The 18,796-nt window shown below is 37.1% G+C and overlaps 1 protein-coding gene across 4 annotated transcripts; it reads left to right on the top strand.

Moving 5' to 3' along the window:
• Positions 1–225: 225 nt before the first annotated feature.
• Positions 226–17,166, top strand: eif2ak2 (eukaryotic translation initiation factor 2-alpha kinase 2). Of its 4 annotated transcripts, none has more exons than XM_088934305.1 (19): positions 226–311; positions 1,188–1,306; positions 2,233–2,368; positions 3,216–3,364; positions 4,132–4,258; positions 5,019–5,092; positions 5,448–5,493; positions 6,147–6,205; positions 6,344–6,422; positions 6,986–7,020; positions 7,245–7,296; positions 7,617–7,702; positions 9,824–9,943; positions 10,444–10,569; positions 11,134–11,329; positions 11,621–11,764; positions 12,740–12,841; positions 13,433–13,495; positions 14,408–17,166. In XM_088934305.1, the coding sequence occupies exons 2-19, from the start codon at positions 1,200–1,202 to the stop codon at positions 14,531–14,533; spliced, it is 1,827 nt and encodes a 608-aa protein (XP_088790431.1). In that variant the 5' UTR covers positions 226–311; positions 1,188–1,199; the 3' UTR covers positions 14,534–17,166. The 4 variants fall into 4 exon arrangements, with proteins under 4 accessions (XP_088790431.1, XP_088790430.1, XP_088790428.1 ...); XM_088934304.1 differs by having other exon boundaries at positions 6,341–6,422; XM_088934302.1 differs by having other exon boundaries at positions 6,338–6,422.
• Positions 17,167–18,796: the final 1,630 nt, after the last annotated feature.

Genomic DNA, 18,796 nt, shown 5'->3' with positions numbered 1-18,796 from the left:
CACGCACAAATCATTCGATTTTTTCCATCTACATAAATTGAAACCACGTAATATCATTTTAGAAGAAAAAAAATCCTTTAAAATGTAACTACGGTACCCCCAGGCCAGCTCCCGTCCTGCAGTGTAGTATCATATTTTAGCAGGCTGGCGGAGCTGATTGGCTGCGCAGTACCGGTAGTTGTTCTAGCTATGACGTTTGGAGTGGGAAATGAAACTAAACTTTGCTGCTGTGCTGCAAGGGGAGAGACCGTGAAGTGAAAGTTGCCGTCAGTCGTGCACTGACCTGCAGGTATAGCAAGCACAACATACAGGTAGGTTTATGATCTGTAAGTATACTGATATTTATTTGCGAGATTTGAGTCAATGTCGGGTTTTTAGTCTTCAGTTTGGTTCAAGAACGGGGGCTTACAGCAGCGTACACGAACGTTATTTTTATCGGCAACTGTAGTACTGATACTGGTTTGATTTAACTCTTAGTGCACGTTCTCCAGCTTTGATATGTCCCTGCAATCACATTGTAGCAATCGGAATTATTTCTTAATTATTGTTATGTTTTTTTTTTCTTTTCCATAAACATTTGCTACGGGCACACTGTGAATTGCTTTGTGTCCTTCATATTTGCGATTATACTCAATTCTCTTCTATGACATAGGCAACATTGTTTACAAGTAGGAATTCTCGTGTGAAGAAATCTCGTTTTATGTATTTTTTGTATAAATGAGTTATCTGTATCGGTTAATGTTATTGATGTTAATGATGGTGAAATTTACTAAACTTCATAGTTTTTATTAGGATATATATTTGTTCTATTTGCTGTGAATTCAAGCTTAATATGGCTTTAAAGTTACTGTAATGACATTGGAGTAAGAGGTCTGCATTTAACGTCCAAATAGTCAAGTCTGTTTTCCAAAGCAAGAGAACAGTATCATTAGAGAATATTTATATGACCACTCGAATTATGCTACTTTTTGTGAGCAAAGAAAAGATATGTGTTTAGCATATGCTACATTTTGGCATCAGTGTTTTGTTGTTATGATGTTGCATTATTAAGAAACTTTAATTATAAGATGATAAAATTAAAAAAAAACATGTTTCTCTCGAAACCAAGATGAGCTGTCATTAATAAAACCAGTCAAAAGTATAAAATTACAGTAGGACATTAAGTAAAATATTTAATTGTCTTTCAGGTATTTTTTACAATGTCTCAAATGAATTATGTGGGAAGACTGAATGAATATCGACAAAAACATAATTTATCCCTGCAATATGAGGAGGGTCCTGCAGAAGGGCCAGACCATGTTAGACAGTAAGTTTTATCCTAAAGTTTGATCAAGTCTTATACTGTAGCTTCAAGATTTTAAGCAGCTAGACAATTTAGAGTGGATTGTGCTTATTTCACTGAAAAGCTGAAAGGGGCAAAATGACAACACCTCCTAATTCATTCATTCCACGTTCAAAATCATCATGTAGCAGTTTATGGATTTGAAAATGTATATTGAGTAACAGTACAGTGATAAATGTTATACTGCAATCATAATAGCATTGTACAAAGTTTTCATTTCTAAGTATTCCTTTCAAATCCAATTTTGACAATGACATTCTGCAATGCAGTGTTTTGGAACTATAGTTTAGAACCTTAATGGAATTATATTCTGGAACTATATAGATGCTTCAGAAGATTTTTTGTTTCCATGGGGAATTAAAGGAGGTAACACAGCAGACATTTAGTAGGAACATACAACATGGTTAAGACTACTTGTAAAGTGGCCACTCTTGCAGGAAGACGATGTAAGCACACTACAGGAGGCATCTTGTGAATGTAATTCCTGCCACCTGGAGGATTTACAATATGTTACACTCTGTCACCTTAGATAGGGGCACCTGCTAAGCTCACAACAGCAATGTGTTGCATTCAAGTCAACCATGACTGGCCGGCCTTCACCAGCTGTCTGCAGCTGCACAGGAAGAGTGGTGGACAGTCCTACAGCACTCTGTCCAAAGGCCAATCAGACCTGTGCATCAATTGTGCTGGGATTGTGTCATTTTCAGAGGAGGCTGAGTTACTAGAGTAACTTTATTTTGTAACATTCTCACTTTGAATTTCAGAAAATGTTTTGGATTTCTGTTCTGTGATTCTGCCTGACAGTTATGTTCCATACTTAAAATATTTGATTAAAACCCGTTAGAGTTATTTTTTTGCACTCAGTACATTTGCATTATTGTGTTATACAGATTCACAATGAAAGTGGTGCTGGACAATCAGGCTTATCCTGATGGCGTTGGAATGTCTAAGAAGGAGGCAAAGCAAAATGCCGCAAAAAATGCTTTGGAAAAGCTAGGGGTCGAAGTTTCTCAGCAGAATGACCCTGTGAGTATCAGCGTGGGGAGTTTTCTCTTACTCTGTGCTTTCCTTGACCATGCTTATATATACTCAAATAAAATATACCATCTGTCCATTTTAAATAATAGCTTAGTCCAATTCAAGGTTGTGATCCACTGCCTAATCCGGCAGACAATAGACACAAGGCAGCATGCACTTTGAATGGTACAACCATTCATTGTAGAGTGTACATACAGTTTAGAGATGGCAATTAACCTAGATATCCACCTAGTAACATAGCAGGTCTTTGGATTTTGGGAGGAAATTGGAGCACCCACATGGTCTTGGAGAGATCATGTGAACTCCCCCCGGGAGGCACCCCCAGTTGGAATTAAATGCAGGACCCAAGAACTGTGAGGAAGTAACATTAAACTGCAAGACCCCCTAAAGTAAGACCAAACAATACGTAAACTTTGTCTGAATAGAATATGTTCTCCCTGTGTTTATGTGGGTTTCCTCCAGGTGCTCCAGTTTCCTTCCACAGTCCAAAAAACATACTGGTGGCTTTATTGGCTTCTGAGAAAATTGGCCCTGATGTGAGTATGTGTGTCTGTGTTTGTGTCTGTCTGTCCTGCGATGGACTGATGTCCTGTCCAAGGTTGTCTGTCGCCTTGTGCCTGTTGCTTGCCAGGAATAGTCTCCAGCTCCCCCACCACTCTGAACTGGAAGAAGCAGTTAGAAAATGGATGGATGGATAATTGATTCCCAAAAGATGCGGATAACGTTTACTGAGAACCAGCATTAGGGTCTGAATTTAATTAGGAAAAAAAACCTATTGTGAAATTTTAAAACCTGTGAATGAATATAAAATCTGCTTCAATGCCATTTACTGCAGGTCAACAGCAGCAGGGAATCCAGTTGTCCTTCACCTGTGTCTACTCAGGGAATTAACCATTTGTGCTGGCTGAATGAATATGGTCAGAAGAAAGGGGTACTTGTACAGGCCTTTGAGAGGAGCGATGGAGGCCCGCCACACATGCCACAGTAAGAATTTAGCCACCTCAAAAAAAAAAACCAAGCGGAGAAGAGATGAGTTCCCATCCAGAGGGTTGCTTTATCGAACGGGTAACGGGGGGTTTCACTTTTGCATCAGAGACGAGACAGTGGACGTAGCTTGGATTACATAATTGAAGAACATCTTACATGCTGAATAGAAATGAAGTGGCTGTGGTGCTTTACAGTATTGATCACAATACTGTAAATTAGCGTTAAATAGTGCTTACGAAGTACAGTCTGTAGGAAGGGATGTACTGAATAAATGTGCTGTGACACTCTTTTCACAAGCGTAGCCCTGGGTCAGTAGGCTGATTTACTGGAGGTCAACATTAACATTAGACATTTTGTGGTCCTCAAGCGCTACAAAGTAGTTTGCACAATCGGAATCTGAGGTTGAGACTTCCGGTGTCTGGGTCACGTCACAGCATAGAAAGTGAATAAAATGCATTTCTGTTTTAAGCACTTTAGCATATACAGTACCGTTTAGTCCACAGGAGAGTGCTTTGAGGTCTTGTATTCAAATATCAATTAATCCTTATGAGATTGTATAGTTAATTTCACTGTTCACTGGAAAGACTTTCAACTGAGGGGTTATAATATGCCTCCCAAGAACAGGCCCTGTCCCTGCTTTGATAAGCAAATAAGAATTTTCTCTTAGAGTATTCTTAAAAGTCTGTCTTCAAAAGGATTATAAGTGCCTCTTGTCTTGTAAAGTTGCAGGTGGTGCTTACTCTCTCGCCTTTCCGTCCTGATAGGTTCTCCTGCAGATTCGCCATAGGCAACAGGAAATTCCCAGAAGCATTTGGGAAAAATAAGAAGGATGCGAAGAAAGAGGCTGCCAAGCTCGCATACGAAGCTCTGCAAGAAAAGAGTACACCTGAGGTAACAGAGTCAGGACCAGCTGCTGCAAACTCACTTATCCTATGATGTTTTAGGAATCAGCGCCTCTCCCTCATTGTCTTTTGGAAGTAATCGTTCTTGAAATTGTTTTTTTGTGTTGTTTTTTTTAAAACACATAAAATACCTGTTTTTTGATGTGCACATAGAACTGCAACACTATAAAGGGATGCAATAGTAAAGTTTCTGAAAGTGGAGAATGTGATTCTGTGTAGTTTGTCAAAGAAAACACACACTTTGAACAAGATATCATTATGATATTTGTATTGCACTTTTCATCCCAAAGAATCCCAAGGTGCTTTGCATATAGGAGAGTTTCCACTCTTCCACTAGTGCAGTGCAGCACCAAATCTGGGTGTACTTGTGGCAGCCGCTATCGTCCAAATGGCATCCTGTCCTTTAAATGTAGCTAGGCCTGACTGTGTAAGTCCAGATTGGGTTTTAGCCAGAGCAATGACGTTAACACCTCTGCTCTTACGAACAGTCCCCTGGGATCTTTAATGTAGTCAGGTCTTTGGGGTTTCATGTCTCATATTAAAGATGGAAGAAGACTCCATAAGTCTGTAGAACACATACATTCAGGTGCTCGGATGCTAGACTTGATGATAGTGGGAATACGGTGATTTGTGCTTTGTTCTGTATTGCATGCTTTTAATGGGGCTTTCAATTGATTTAAACTTGTCCCCTTGCTGTATTTTCTAACCAGTATCTTTGCTTATTCACTAACTGTCTGTTCCTTTTCAAGAACCTTAATGGAAATCATAATAAGGACACCCCCAGTTCAAGCAGAAATTTGCCCTCACTGGTGTCATCTACATGGTACGCTGTTTTATTTGCTTATTGTAGATATACAGCACTGTAGACACAGCCATTAAGAAAACCTTATTTAATTGGGAATCATCAACAAAATCCTTTTCTTGTCAATTTACTTATGTTATTACTTAAAAAAAGCTATTAAAATGACTGGCAGATGTAAAGCCTTTTGAAAGAGAAAGATGTGAAGAAGTTTAATATCAACGTGGGGAAAAAAGAGAATCACTACATTTGGATACCTCTTAAAAGAGGGTTTGGACCCACTTAGCATTCAGACTACTCTGTCTTCCATGTAGTGAACCACATTTTTCACTAATTAGCATCTGAAAAGCATTTCTTGTTTTTCTTTTATCCTTTGTAGGTTGACACCTCCATCTAGTAGCCCAGAGAGCACCCCAGAGAGCAGGGTAAAAACATTTCAGAAGTGTGTATTTATTATTCCAGCAGGGCAGTGCGCGTCTCCAACATTTTCTTATCTTCAAGATGGTTAAATCTGAAACCTCCTGTATTCATATACAACACAAGCCATGTGATTTCAGATATTATTCACCACCCTGCATTTTTAATAGATTGTAGATGAATTTATGTATTAATGTGCTTTTCTTGATGAGGTGAACTACATTTTGTATGTTCATGCATCTATTGTGGAAAACAAGTGGAATCACAAGCTTGTCGCTTCATTCCACCTGTACTTTAATTTGACAGTTAACGTCCACACATCATCCCTTCATTAAAAACATATTGATCAAGTTGTAGTTAAATTTCAGTTGTCAGTTATCTGTTATATTATCAAAGTTTTCTTTGAAAATGGAATATTATGACATGTTCCTGGGTATTTATGTCAGGTATATCCAGAGAGGTTCTGCCCCAGGAGTAAGCCCAGTCACTGGCTGCCTGAGTAACTTTTGCCAACCCACTTGGTCTTGCGTTTTTGGAAAAGAAACAGAGCAGGAAAGGTCTATCTGAGCCGCAGTGCATTGGAAGCTGAGCAGTAGCGTAAGATGTGAGTTCTGAGTATCTCTGTCTTTTTGTTTCACTGTTGGTTTTCTTTGTCTCACAGCCATCTACCAGTTCAACATCATCAAGCACTGGCACGTCATCACCTTCTGCATACATGGGGTAAGTCATACAGATGTCATAGGATTAAAGAACAGCTAACCTCTGCACAAACCCTTTTGTTCATTTTTAATGGAATTCCTCATGACAATTAAGATCTTACTGCTGTTTTTTTGTATTTTGCTGCGTTTTAAGTAGCAGTATCCTTACGACTCCTGAACGTTTGAATAGGGATGATGAAAGTGATTATATTGTCTTCAGAGACTCCTCTGTTAAAAAGGTAAGCCTTATGTTCTTAATATCATTATTGTAATCGTTTGTGCTTACTGTTACTGCCCCAAAGACTTCAATTCAAGTGAGTCGTCTTTAGACATTCAGTGTGTCATGACAGATAACAAAAGATCGTGTCCTGAAGTTTTCATTCAGCATAAAATGAAATAGCATGCAATCAAAGATTGGCAGTTAGGTTTTATCAATTTTTAATGGGTTCTAAAATGACAAAGCAGTTTATAACCTGAAAATTTGTATAAAGTTTATTTTTAATTTGTACTTCGGCCATGCTGTTCCTCATGCAGACTGCTGTGTTGCTTTAATTTATTTTAATTTCTGAGGCCAAATAATACATGTTCAGTTATTACCCGGCTTTTATGTTTTATCCTTGTTGAAGAGTGTAGTCATTGTAGCTTAGAACAAATGCCAGAGTATTTCAAATTAAACCAGGGAGTGTGTACCAATACAATATTTAATATATTGTAGAGCTGTGGTAGGAGATAAGTACACATTGTAATATTGTAGCAATCCATGTTAAGACTGTCTGTTCATTGTTGTTTCTTGTTGGTGTAGGTACAGTCACCTGGAGAAGGAAAACCAAAATTTAAGTAAATGTCCTCATCTTTTTTTATTTAAACATTAATTTTCTTTTTAACATTAGTAATGTATTTTAACAGCTCAAAACTGTCATCACGTAATTTTTAAGTGGACCATATTTTTTCCTCTCACGCTTGTTTAGATATTGTATTTAATGAAACACAAATAATACAGAAAAGAAAATTCTATATTATTTGACAATTCTTGCTTTGATGCGTTTTCTCCTTATTTTCAGATTAGCTGCGGTTTTTAGAAATGAAAGCCCTGAAGCAGAGAAAAATAAGCAGGTACCTATTGCATGTCAAAGATGAGCAAATAAAAAAATTCTTAATTCTTACACTGAAAAATCACTGATTGGGTGGGTACACATCGAGTTGTGCATCCAATCTAATATTAGGTTGTAATCTGAAAACTAACGCTCAGAATCACTATTTTAAGTCATCCTTTTTATTTATGGACTTCAAAAATGTTGGCATGTCTTTTCATCAGAGTATTAGCCAGGTTACATGATGAAAATGTATGTTGTACATCAAAATATTCAAATATCTGTGTCCTTGAGCTGTGTAGTGCGTGCTGAAAACATATTTACTTTTTATTTCCAACGCAGAGTACTGCACCCTGGTTAAACAAAGACAAACCATCATGTAAAGATCATGCTGTAAAGCCAGCCTCTGAATCTACACAGTCATCAAGGTAAGCGTCATAATTCAGATGCAGAGCTGGAAAACATCCCTTCTTCATTTAATTTAGTTCTAGATGGTGTCGGTTTGACCCTGCTTTATTGTTGACAAGGTTTTAAAGAGGAGTGGTTTCTCTTGTTTCTTGCTGTGGATCCTCAGTGTTTCTTGTTGTTTTGATTTTAACCTTCTTCTCGCCTGGGTGATACACCAGTCCTGAGCCTAATGTGGACTTGGGAGCCTGGGGCACTGGTAAATTCAAAGAGATTTCAAACTGTTCTCCCCATTCAGCACATTTCCACATGACAATTAAAAAAGCAAAACTGTTAATTGCAGGGTATCCCTGACTTTTATCTCTAGTTTGCTTCTGTAGCAGCAATGTGTGAGGGGGAGAAGTCAGAGAAATTAACAGCACATAGGTTACTTTTTTGGCTCATTGTTTGCATGTGAGGCATGCACTACTAGGACTAGTTCAAATATAGAAAATTGTGAATTACATCTATTGCATAACTGCGCAAGGTAGTGCCTTTATCAATCACGTTTATCAAAAACAAAATATGACAGACAGTTTTGGCTGTTTTTTTAAAGCCGCTGCTCATAAGCAATTTTGACAATGTGTGCAGTCATTTGGAAATTCCATACTTCATAGTTTCTTCCATCGAACAAAGGGTGGTGTGTACTGTATGTTATTAGCTGCTGACAGGTGAGTTTATTGGGATCTTCACATCTCCTATAGCAATATTCCACTGTCTTCTCTTATTGCCTTTGTGCTTGTTGTGGCCAGCTAAAATGCTTTTTCTCAATTGCATTTCCAGGTTTTAGACCCAGAACGTTATTGATCCAGCTTTGCTAATGTATTCTGTCTTCCGAGACCTTGAGACACAAGCTTCCTTTATTTTAGTTTTCTATATTTTTTATTCCTTAAAGATGTGTCTTTGAGTTTTGAAAACTCCTATGTATGTTGATACATCATTTCTGTTATCTTTGACAAAACCAGCATTGTGTTGTACAAAAAACATCTAAACGTTTCCCTCAATAAATAAATTGTAATGTCTGGAAAGGATTTTCTGTCTCCTTTTTAATGATAAAAACAATGAAAAATAACTCTGTTACACTTACAGCAGATTCAGTTTTAAGTATGCATCGTGAAGCACACTGCTTTAATTAGTCTGACAAAAGTGGTAATGGCTACAAGAGCATTACAAGAGTGCCTCGTCATAAAAACACAGTACAGTTTGCACACCTGAAAATAAAGAAATGACTTTAAAGTGGTATTCAGCATATTGTGTTTTTCTACATTCGCTTCTATTACTTCAGAAAGGCAGCTCACTACAGATTGAGCCTACTGGCTACTGTGGAATGTGAGTGAAAGGCTATTTTTTCCTCATTTGCAGAGGCACTCAAACCTGTCCTGTATAGTTAAAAAACATGTCCCTCACAGCCAGTGTAAAGAAGGTAAAAGTTAGGGGCAGAACGGAACATCTGCTGTAACATGGCAGTGTTGCAGTAGAACGATAGGGGCAAGAATGGATTGCGAACAGATGGGACAATGTACCTTAGTGAAGCTGGTGACTTTGACAAAGATAAGACTTCAGCTTCAATCATTCATTATTATTCCAGTATGTTATAGTTATATATTGTAATAGATACATATTTCATTCTACATATTTTAGATTACTTTTTTCAATTTTTTGTAAAATGATGAATGAAGAATTGAAAGGAAAAATATATACTTTTCATGACGCAAATTTCATAGTAATAAGCAGTCACTCATTTGCCCCCCTCTTTTCAAATGCTGCATACTTGCGTTGTAAGAGAAAGTCTTGTCCATTTCTGGGAGCTGCTTTTACTGTATATACTAGCCACCTTTGTGCAACATCATATGGGAGTACAAGCAATATGTGCAACTACTGTATGTGAACTGTATACTACAGGGGTATAGCAATGTGTTCTTTTTTTTTTTTACCTGACTGATGACTAGATATGTTTCTTAATGACACCTATATTGCAGCGAAGTGCAATAATGTAAATGAAGATTTCAGACTAATTATGAAAAAACGAGCTACAGACAAAACTACATTAATCAATCACTGTGCTTTATTTGGATTCGTGTAAAGAGTATCAATTGTGTTTTTAGATTTTTACAGGATTTTGACCTGATCAAACCAATTGATAAAGGTGGCTTTGGCAGTGTTTTTAAGGCAAGACGAAAACTTGAAGAAAAATATTATGCTGTGAAGATAGTAAAGCACACCTTGTAAGTGAATCTTGTATATCTATTGTTATTGTGTATCTGTTGTCATTAGAACATTTGCTGTGTCATTGTGCTGCGTGTTTTATTTTTCACTTCATCAGTTGCATTCCAACAGTCCTACACTGGGAAATCTTGTATTATACAGCATACAAAATAAATTGTGTAAATATAACCCATTGAAATTAATTCATTGTAATCCTTCTAAGTGACCTTGATAAAGATTTCAACAAAATTAAAGTTAGCACTGCTACCTCACACTTTCAGGGTTCTAAACTCCAGTCTGCTCTCTGTAGAGTTTGCATGTCCATGTGGGTTTTCTGTAGGTGTTCTGGTTCTGGAAAAGCAGTCGCCTTTCGGCCCTTGTTTCTGGGATGGATTCCAGATTGCCATGATTGGAATTGAGTTGGACAGGAATAATAATAATGATGATAAGGATTGGAATAATAATAATAATAATGGTAACCGATGGAATAATAATCCATGAGTGCTTTGTTCTTCCACAGCAAAGCACAGCGTGAAGTTGGGGCCCTGGCTGGGCTTCAGCATCAATACATTGTTCGCTACTTCTCCTCCTGGCTTGAAGACACAACATACCAAGCAGAAAAAACGGACAGCTCGAGCAGCTCCAGGTGCTACAAAAAAGTCCTTTTTGTTTTCATGTTCACAAATTCTTTGCATCAATGAGCACATTTTATTGACAGTAGACCAGTCCACTGATTGAGGACCAGAGAGTAAGAAATCAGTGTGGCTTGCTGTAGAAATATCTTACCACATTCCCCTACCGTGCAAACAGCAAATAAGATTTTTGTTTGATTAAGCCTCTTTATAAATATTCAGTGTTTGAGCCTACCCAGGTCATTTCAGCGTAAAGCTGCCATTTAGTTAAACTGACCGAACAAGTACATTTTAATGTTATCATGCATTCGTGGTAATAATTGTGTACTTTCTATGCAAAATAAATAGGTAAATGGCATGCCAGAGGTTGAACTGTAATTCACAAGTATGTACAGGGTATTTGCGAGTTTGTATTAGCTGAATTTCATTTTTGTCAAAGTGGTATAATGTACAGTATCCTTTGATAAAGAGCAAGAGCTTCACTTACTGTAGGTTACTTTGACATGAGTAAATTTTATACTTAACTCCTCTCCACTCCCTGTATAACGCCCTCTTGTGGTTAAATGTTGCTCTTGAAGCTCTGGTCCTGGTACCCCAAAGGCATTTCTCTACATTCAGATGGAGCTCTGTGAAGGGGGGACACTGAGATCCTGGATTGATCAAGAACAGGACAGAAGACAAAAGACTAAAGAAGACGCTATGTCTATTTTTCGGCAGATAGTAGAAGGAGTGAAGTACATTCATTCAAAACAACTTATTCACCGAGACCTGAAGGTATTTATTTCATTAGATCATTTCAGAAAAATACTTTGTTACATTTTCCCTTTGTTTTCCACTTAATTTTTCATTGAGCCTAATGATGTTGCGCAGAGCAGATAGATAGTTGAAAAAAAAGTTACAGTTACGTTTTATATTTCTAATACTTGAGGGGGTTTACTCATGTAGCCCTGATTCATATATTAATTGAGGAGAGGATGATACAATTGTAAGAACCTCAAAATAATAACATGAAAATGCACAGCCCCAAGTTTAACTCTGGCCCTAATAAATATAGTTCTTTTTTAGCCACCAAACATCTTATTCAGCCATGAAGAAACAGTGAAGATTGGAGATTTTGGACTGGCAACATCTGTGATAAATGAAAGTGACAGCAACTCGATTCAGAGGACTAAACGAACAGGAACAGTCACTTACATGAGTCCAGAACAGGTAACGCAGACAAGTTTCATTTTTAAGTAAACAATATTTTTTGGTAATTTTATTTTTTCAAAAGACCACACAAAATAATAGAGCCGTATCAACATCTGACTGTAACGTGGAGAACTTAATTCGTGGCCACTTCCTCTCCATATGAATTTTAAAATTCTTCAATACACTCTATCCCAGTAATCAATGTGGGAGAGAGAGGAATCGCAGGACTAAAGAATTCAAGTAAAGAAGGAACCTTCCTTTTAAAATATGGAGACATGAGTCTGAGAGTAATTGGGGAAATTAGTCCATCAGCTCAAGACACCATCTTCCTGTTTTAAAAGGTTATTGAAGTTGTTTACTGTGATAGCATGTAAAGAAAACTAAATCTAGATGTATCTGATGTGTTTAACCAGTTCCACAGTTGGTGCTCAGCTGCTTCTCCAAAGATTGCAAAAGCCTAGAAGAGAATTAAGGCATGATACTTTTGTTAGCACACATGCTCTTACAAATTGTGTCATGGGATCTTTAATGAACAGGTAGTCAGGACTAGATTTAATGTCTCAATCCGAAGGATGGCAGCTCCTACAGCAGTGCCCTAGGTCTTTGGTTTGGCCTGGGGGAAGAGCACCACCTACTGGTCCACCAGCACCACTTGGCAGCAGCAGCTGCATCCCAGCACTGACCAGGTCCAGGTGCTTAGCATCCACGATTTGAAGGGCTACAAGTTGGTAACATTACTGCCACCATCAGTTAGTTGTGTCAGTTGCAGCAGATAGGAGTTCCATGTGCTGGGTCATCCAAAGTGAACTGGCAGTGAATGGCAATCCATAACCCACAATCAAACAATTCTCTGTTGTAGGTGTGGAAACAGTTCTGTACGGCTGCCTGTTGTAGATCAAATGTGTCACGTGTCATATATGCATTGATCACATATATGCATTGATGCATTGAAAACAGGTGCTTTGAATTGATTTCTAAATATTGGTTTGACAGGAGAACCAGAACCAATATGGGGAAAAGGTGGATATTTTTCCATTAGGATTGATTTTCTTTGAGCTCCTTTGGAGATTCAAAACAAAGACTGAAAGGCATAAAGTAAGTATATCATACAGTACAAGCATATCCTGGAATGTGAACATCACTAATTCATATGAATGAAAAATTTGCTAAAAGATTTGCACTTTGCACATGGATCTGTATTTTTGGCCCTTGAGGGCTCATTTTGGGCTGTGCTCTGCCGTCTCATTATGCAATATTTTTCACAAAAAAAAGAGATGGAAACCTTTATTTAAATAATCGACTATTTAAGATTATCATAGTTCAAGTAGTTACTGTAGCTGCATCAGCATGCATAGGCTGCAAAGGAGCAAGTAAAGGTTTATTCCATGCTGAAAAGAGAAGAAAAGAAAGACAGCATTTCGGCCATGGAGCCTAGTTTTTTGTTTGTTTTTTTCCCACACGTGCCCTAAATTTTGTGAATCTGTGGAAGAGAAACTTTCAGATTATTCCTAACATGATTCATCAGCACAAACAGTTCAGATTGTAGGTCTGGACACAATAGAAGTACAGGAATACATCTGGCCAACATTAGTCCTATATATGAAGAGATAAGAATAGGATACCTTCTGATTGCTTATTTTTGTCTTCCATTATGAGAATGACTAAATGACATTATTTCATTCACAGACATGGCACAGCATACGAAACAGAGAGTTCCCTTCAGAGTTTTGTAAGCAGCACCACAATGAGGTAAAACATGCAGTGTTTACTGTTAATGCTATTTGATGCATATTGTTTTAGGAAAATAATAAAGTACTGGACTTCAGGTTTGTTTTCCAGAAATATGACATTACTAACTACTTGTTCAAAAAATGTGTCAAGCTTAGAAATGTGTAAATGTCTGTACTGCTGTCACTGAGTGCATTTTCAAGTTATTTTTACAAAGATTTGGAAAGTGCATTATTTTATTCTATCTATCTAACAGAACAAAAAATCTACGTAGTCATAGCGTATCTGCATAAAACTGTGGCAATGCATTTCAGTTTCTACAGCGAATTTTGATTAAGAAATTTGCAGAAAGTCATGCCAGCACCAGAACCTCAACTGTGACAGTTCTGCTGTATTGCAGAAAAAGGGAAAAATTGTTCTTAATTGTACCCCAAGGTGATTCCTAACAGTAACATACCTTCAGCTGAACCATTGAGGCATCATTATAACTTTCCATGTCTTATGCGTGTACTGCTGTTATACCTATTAGAGGTGGGTTTGGTGGTGTGCTAAGAATCTAGTGGCAATGGTTAATACCTGGCTAGTCTCAACATTTGTCAACATTTCTCAACATTGGTCTCTCTGTGTGCACAATGTTTCTTTTGGATCTGTTTTCACCCTAAGTGGAAATTCATTATGTTTTGGAGTTACATATGGAGCACTAAATAAATAGAATTGAAGTTAATGGGACATCCCCAGAAAATATTAATTCAAATAAGTGCTTAATAATTTGTTGTTTCCATTACTGAACATAAGTCAGAATTGCCTGAAATTCCAGTGCCTGAAACTTCAGAAAACATACAGCAAGACAATGTCCGAGCATGCTTTTTACATGCTACCTCAGATGTGAACAAATTAAATAATCATATTCAATTGTTTTTTTGTATTTTACAGCATAAATTAATTGAGCAGATGCTTTCTCAAGAGCCAGAAGAAAGACCAGAGGCCTCAAAGATCGCCAAAAATTTAAAAGTGCTGTTGAAAAGTGCAAGTGAACTTCAAGACTCAAAAACTATATAAAGGTTCAGACAGCAAATGTCTTTATCCAAAATGTGTACGAAATTGTGTTTTAAATTATGTAAACAAGGTTGCCAACCAACAAAAAAAAACTGTTTTTGCACTTAATATACAGTATAATCACGTGGGGCGGTACAGTGGAGCACTGAGACCCTGGGTTCAATCCATGGGTGTTATCTAAATGGAGTTTGTATGTTTTCCCAGTGTGGGTTTCCTCTGGATGCTCTGATTTCCTCCCACAGCCCAAAAGCCTACTGGTAGTTTAATTGGTTTCTGGGAAAATTGGCCCTGGTGTGAGTGTGTACGTGTTTACTGTATGTCAGTGTGTGTTCGGCCATGGACTGACTTCCCGTTCCGCATGTAGTGAACGGTTTGGCCTGTTGCTTGTCCACATTCCCTGTAAGTCTGCATTGGGATAAAGGAGTTCGAAAATGAATGAATGAAAGGCTAAAAAAACAAGACCAGAAAGCTGATGGTGTTGTGAATTTAGTCCATCAGTATAGAATCATGTTCCTCATTTGGATACTGTTTTTTAAATCTGTCTAAAGATAATCTATCGAAAGAGAAAAAAAATTTAATGTGTCAAGCATGCACATTGAGCCTTAAGTGGGTTCTCATAGGTATTGTATGTATTAATTCAAATTGTGATGTTACTAATTTGAGTGTCATACTGTTCTTTGTCTCCGTAACATACAGTACTTGACCAGTATGACGAATAATCATTAAATGTTAAATATTAACACTAACCACTCTCTTATATGGCAATTGCACCTTCTGCAAAGGTCACTTTAAGAGTGAGGTTACTGGGAAAACCAGTCATTTGTATGGGTAAAGGACTATTCACTCTAAATTAATTAAACATCTCAGACGCTTAATTGATTATTTAATTGTTCGAGTTAAATTGTTCCATGTCTTCTGAGATCAATGGTTGTATGGTTACCTACCTAAGCAGACAGCTCTGTTTATGCTCTGTGTGATGGGTCTGAGAACTCAGAAGTATTATATTAGAAATATTCCACAAATGTTCTCAATGTATGAAACTACGTTCTACGTCTTGCTTTGTCATACTGTACAATATTCAGCTTTATTTGAACTTGACGTACATTTCAGAAATACACTTTCACATTATGACTTGAGCTCAGAATTAATCAAGACTGATCCCTTGTTATGGAAAACATCCTCCAGTCTTTTTTTCTGACTTGACTGACAGATTTTTTACACTCTGCAAGGAAGTAAAGTCATGGCTTTCAACCCTGCAGTGGAAACTAATAGGCTAACAGAAGTGAAAATATGAGGCAGTACAGCATTTGGTAGTTTTTAATACTCTGAACTGATAAAGAAAGCTGGAAAAATAATAGTACAGATCATTAAGCATTATTTACCAAGATGCTCATTAATCAAGCAATCATTTTATCTGTCATTGCCATTAGTCTGTGATGTCTGTACGTTTTCTGGTCACTCAATGTAGTAATACAAGATTCCTCTCAATGCCTAAATCTGTGTCAATGAAACATTACATGGGATTTAAAGAAAGTAATCAGTGAACCTTGACTGTGGTATTCTTATAATATGTTGTGCTGCTAACTGTAAACTGTAAACATGTTTTTAAAATACTATTTTATATTTTGCCCTTCATGAATAATGGTTTTGTTTTTGGTGTCTCTGAAGTGTAAGAATGAAATTTGCTTTGTAAATTATATGGATTTGGCCTTAAGTATGCCGTGTTTGAACATATAAATGTTTACTTTAATACTGTCAACCATCTCATAAATATCATTTGGGCCTTTTGATTAGGAATTTGCTAATGTAACCATAGAAATATATTTTTATCTAATAAACAGAACTGTTGTCTACGCATAGAGCCACCAGTTAGACTAGATTACCATTTATTTAATTCTTTGATTTTTTTATTTAAGCCAATGGAGGAAACAACTACTAAATAAGGTAGATTTCAGAAATATCATTTTTTACTTTTTTGTGGCCTGGTAGGCAGTCAGTTATCAGCATGGCAAACACTAAGAGAGGTGACTATAGGATTAAGATGCTTGGTTTATAATAATACTTAAATTTTAAAAGAAATAATACTTTACAGGTAATGGGGACTCCCCTCCACCAATGTGTAGCTCCCTACAAGAATGATGTGACAGCAGCCAAAGTGCGCCAGTACGCTCACCACACACCAGCTCTTAGTGGGGAGGAGAGCAGAGTGATGAAGCCACTTCATAGATGGGGATTATTAGGAGGCCATGATTGATAAAGGCCAGAGTAAAATTTGGCCAGGACACCAGGGTTAACATCCCTACTCTCTTCGAGACACACACCGTGACTTTTAATGACAGTCAGGACCTCAGTTTTACGTCTCATCCGAAGGACACCCCCTCTTTTACAGTATAAATGTATAGTTTAATATACATAACATTTTGCAATAGCAAATTTTAGTTCTGCTGTCTTTGTTGTGTATTTATGTTTATGTTTCGTGTCTCTTTTGAAAATTTAAAATTCAGATATCACTTGTGCTTAACAGATTTGTGTCTGGGTAATGCAGTGTAATCGTATAGACATATCTGAAAGAGTAAGGATAGGAAAAAACGTGCCTTTGTTTTGGGTGGAAATGAATAAAGAACATTCGACATAAACATTTGGATGTGTTGGATGATGATTTTTTAAATTCATTTATCATTTTGGAACCCTTTAAATAAATGAAAAAGTCAAATAAAACAACTTTAAATATGATGGAAATCAGGTGATATGGAGGTGTGGTGGTGCAGTTACCTCACCACTCTTGGGTCCTGGATTCAATTCCTGACTGGGATGCCTTCTGTGTGTACCTTCTGTGTGGAGTTTGCATGTTCTCCCTATAAATTAGTGCTTTTTCCCGGGAGGCAGGTTCCTCTCTCCTTCTAAAGACTAGGTTAACTAGTGTCTCAGATCTGTCCTTGTTGATGGTTGTATCTATGCAACATGATGTGTATAATTCCATGAGAAGTGGTCTCATTTGTACCACATGACAGCCATTATGTAAGAAAAAAATATGTTGGAATATAAAAAGGGTTTCGACGGTATGGATTTCTAACAATTTGTCTAGAAAGAGCAACGAGTGGTGCTGAAACAGCAAATTCAAAAATCCTAAATCAATGCCCTCAGAGGAGCTTTTCAGCTCCTATCAAATGGACTCCTAACCTAAAGAGACAGTGATCAGTAAAAACCTATAAAGTCTACTGTTATTGGTCCACAATTGTGTTCAATACCTGGGGCAAAAGGCAAAAGTAAATATTTAAAAAAAAAGGCTGCTCTGCATAGAACTTTCTGTGGGTAATATCAGGATCTATCTAAACTTTTTTTTGTTTTTCAGAAAAAAGAAGCCTTTGAAAGATGTGGAAGGATTTTTGCTTCTGTATATTTGCTCTTGTGTCATTGCCATTAACTCTCTATTATCCTCTCAAACAGAGAAATAAGTAATATATTTTAAAATGATGCATACTACAGCCAATTACGTCAACAAAGAAAAATATTTTTTTCAGTTCTCTAGTTATCACTTTAGTTGTCACAACATTGTTGTGGTGAAAAAAGGCCATAGAATGTACAGTCTGCAAAAGTAGATACTATATAGACAAGATCAGAATACATGCAAGCACAGGAAAAAAAGTTTTTAAGAGCTCATTTAAAGTCCCAAATACTAAACAGCTACAGTAGTCCTCATCTTTCAGCTACTTACATCCATTGTGAATGGAATATTTCAATCTGATTTTTGTGTGGTAATATTTATTATATTTAAGAAGGAGTTTTGTTTAGCAATGAAAACACAATCAATTCTATGTGTCAGATCTTGGGGAATTTCAATTTTATATATACATAAGTGTTCTTCAAAACTATAGTGAAGTCCAGGGACCGATAAACACTTTCTACATGTATTGAAAGGTATGTTAGTACACAGATGCTTAGGCTTCGAATCTGCCTGAGAGCTTCTAATTGATGGCAAGAGCACTTAAGCCCACTGCAATGCAGGGAAAACTACTGGCTCTGAAAAATCCTCTGAAGAACTCAGAGAAGGTCCTCTCTAGACCTAGAGTGCTACTGTTAAAGTTCAAGGGTAAGAATAGTGTTTACTCTGTCACAGAGTTGTAAGATGACTCATAATTGTTAATTAGAAACAATAATACTGCCCTAATTAACTGGATCACTGTCTCATCCTATTGTTCAGACACAGAGCGAAGACATTTCTGTACATGAGCTAGTGTCCCGATATTGCTACTGTATGTGTCCATC

Source organism: Atractosteus spatula, chromosome 15 (assembly GCF_055471065.1).
Source record: "Atractosteus spatula isolate fAtrSpa1 chromosome 15, fAtrSpa1.hap1, whole genome shotgun sequence".
In the NCBI taxonomy this organism is placed as follows: domain Eukaryota; kingdom Metazoa; phylum Chordata; class Actinopteri; order Semionotiformes; family Lepisosteidae; genus Atractosteus; species Atractosteus spatula.
This window is presented reverse-complemented; position numbering and strand designations above follow the sequence as displayed.

Bases quoted from the DNA above. Each gene is read 5' to 3' on its own strand.
- eif2ak2 (XM_088934302.1), top strand. From the start codon at position 1,200: ATGTCTCAAATGAATTATGTGGGAAGACTGAATGAATATCGACAAAAA. The intron at 1,307-2,232 runs GTAAGTTTTATC...TGTGTTATACAG, and splicing joins GGGCCAGACCATGTTAGACA to ATTCACAATGAAAGTGGTGC. The intron at 2,369-3,215 runs GTGAGTATCAGC...CATTTACTGCAG, and splicing joins TTTCTCAGCAGAATGACCCT to GTCAACAGCAGCAGGGAATC.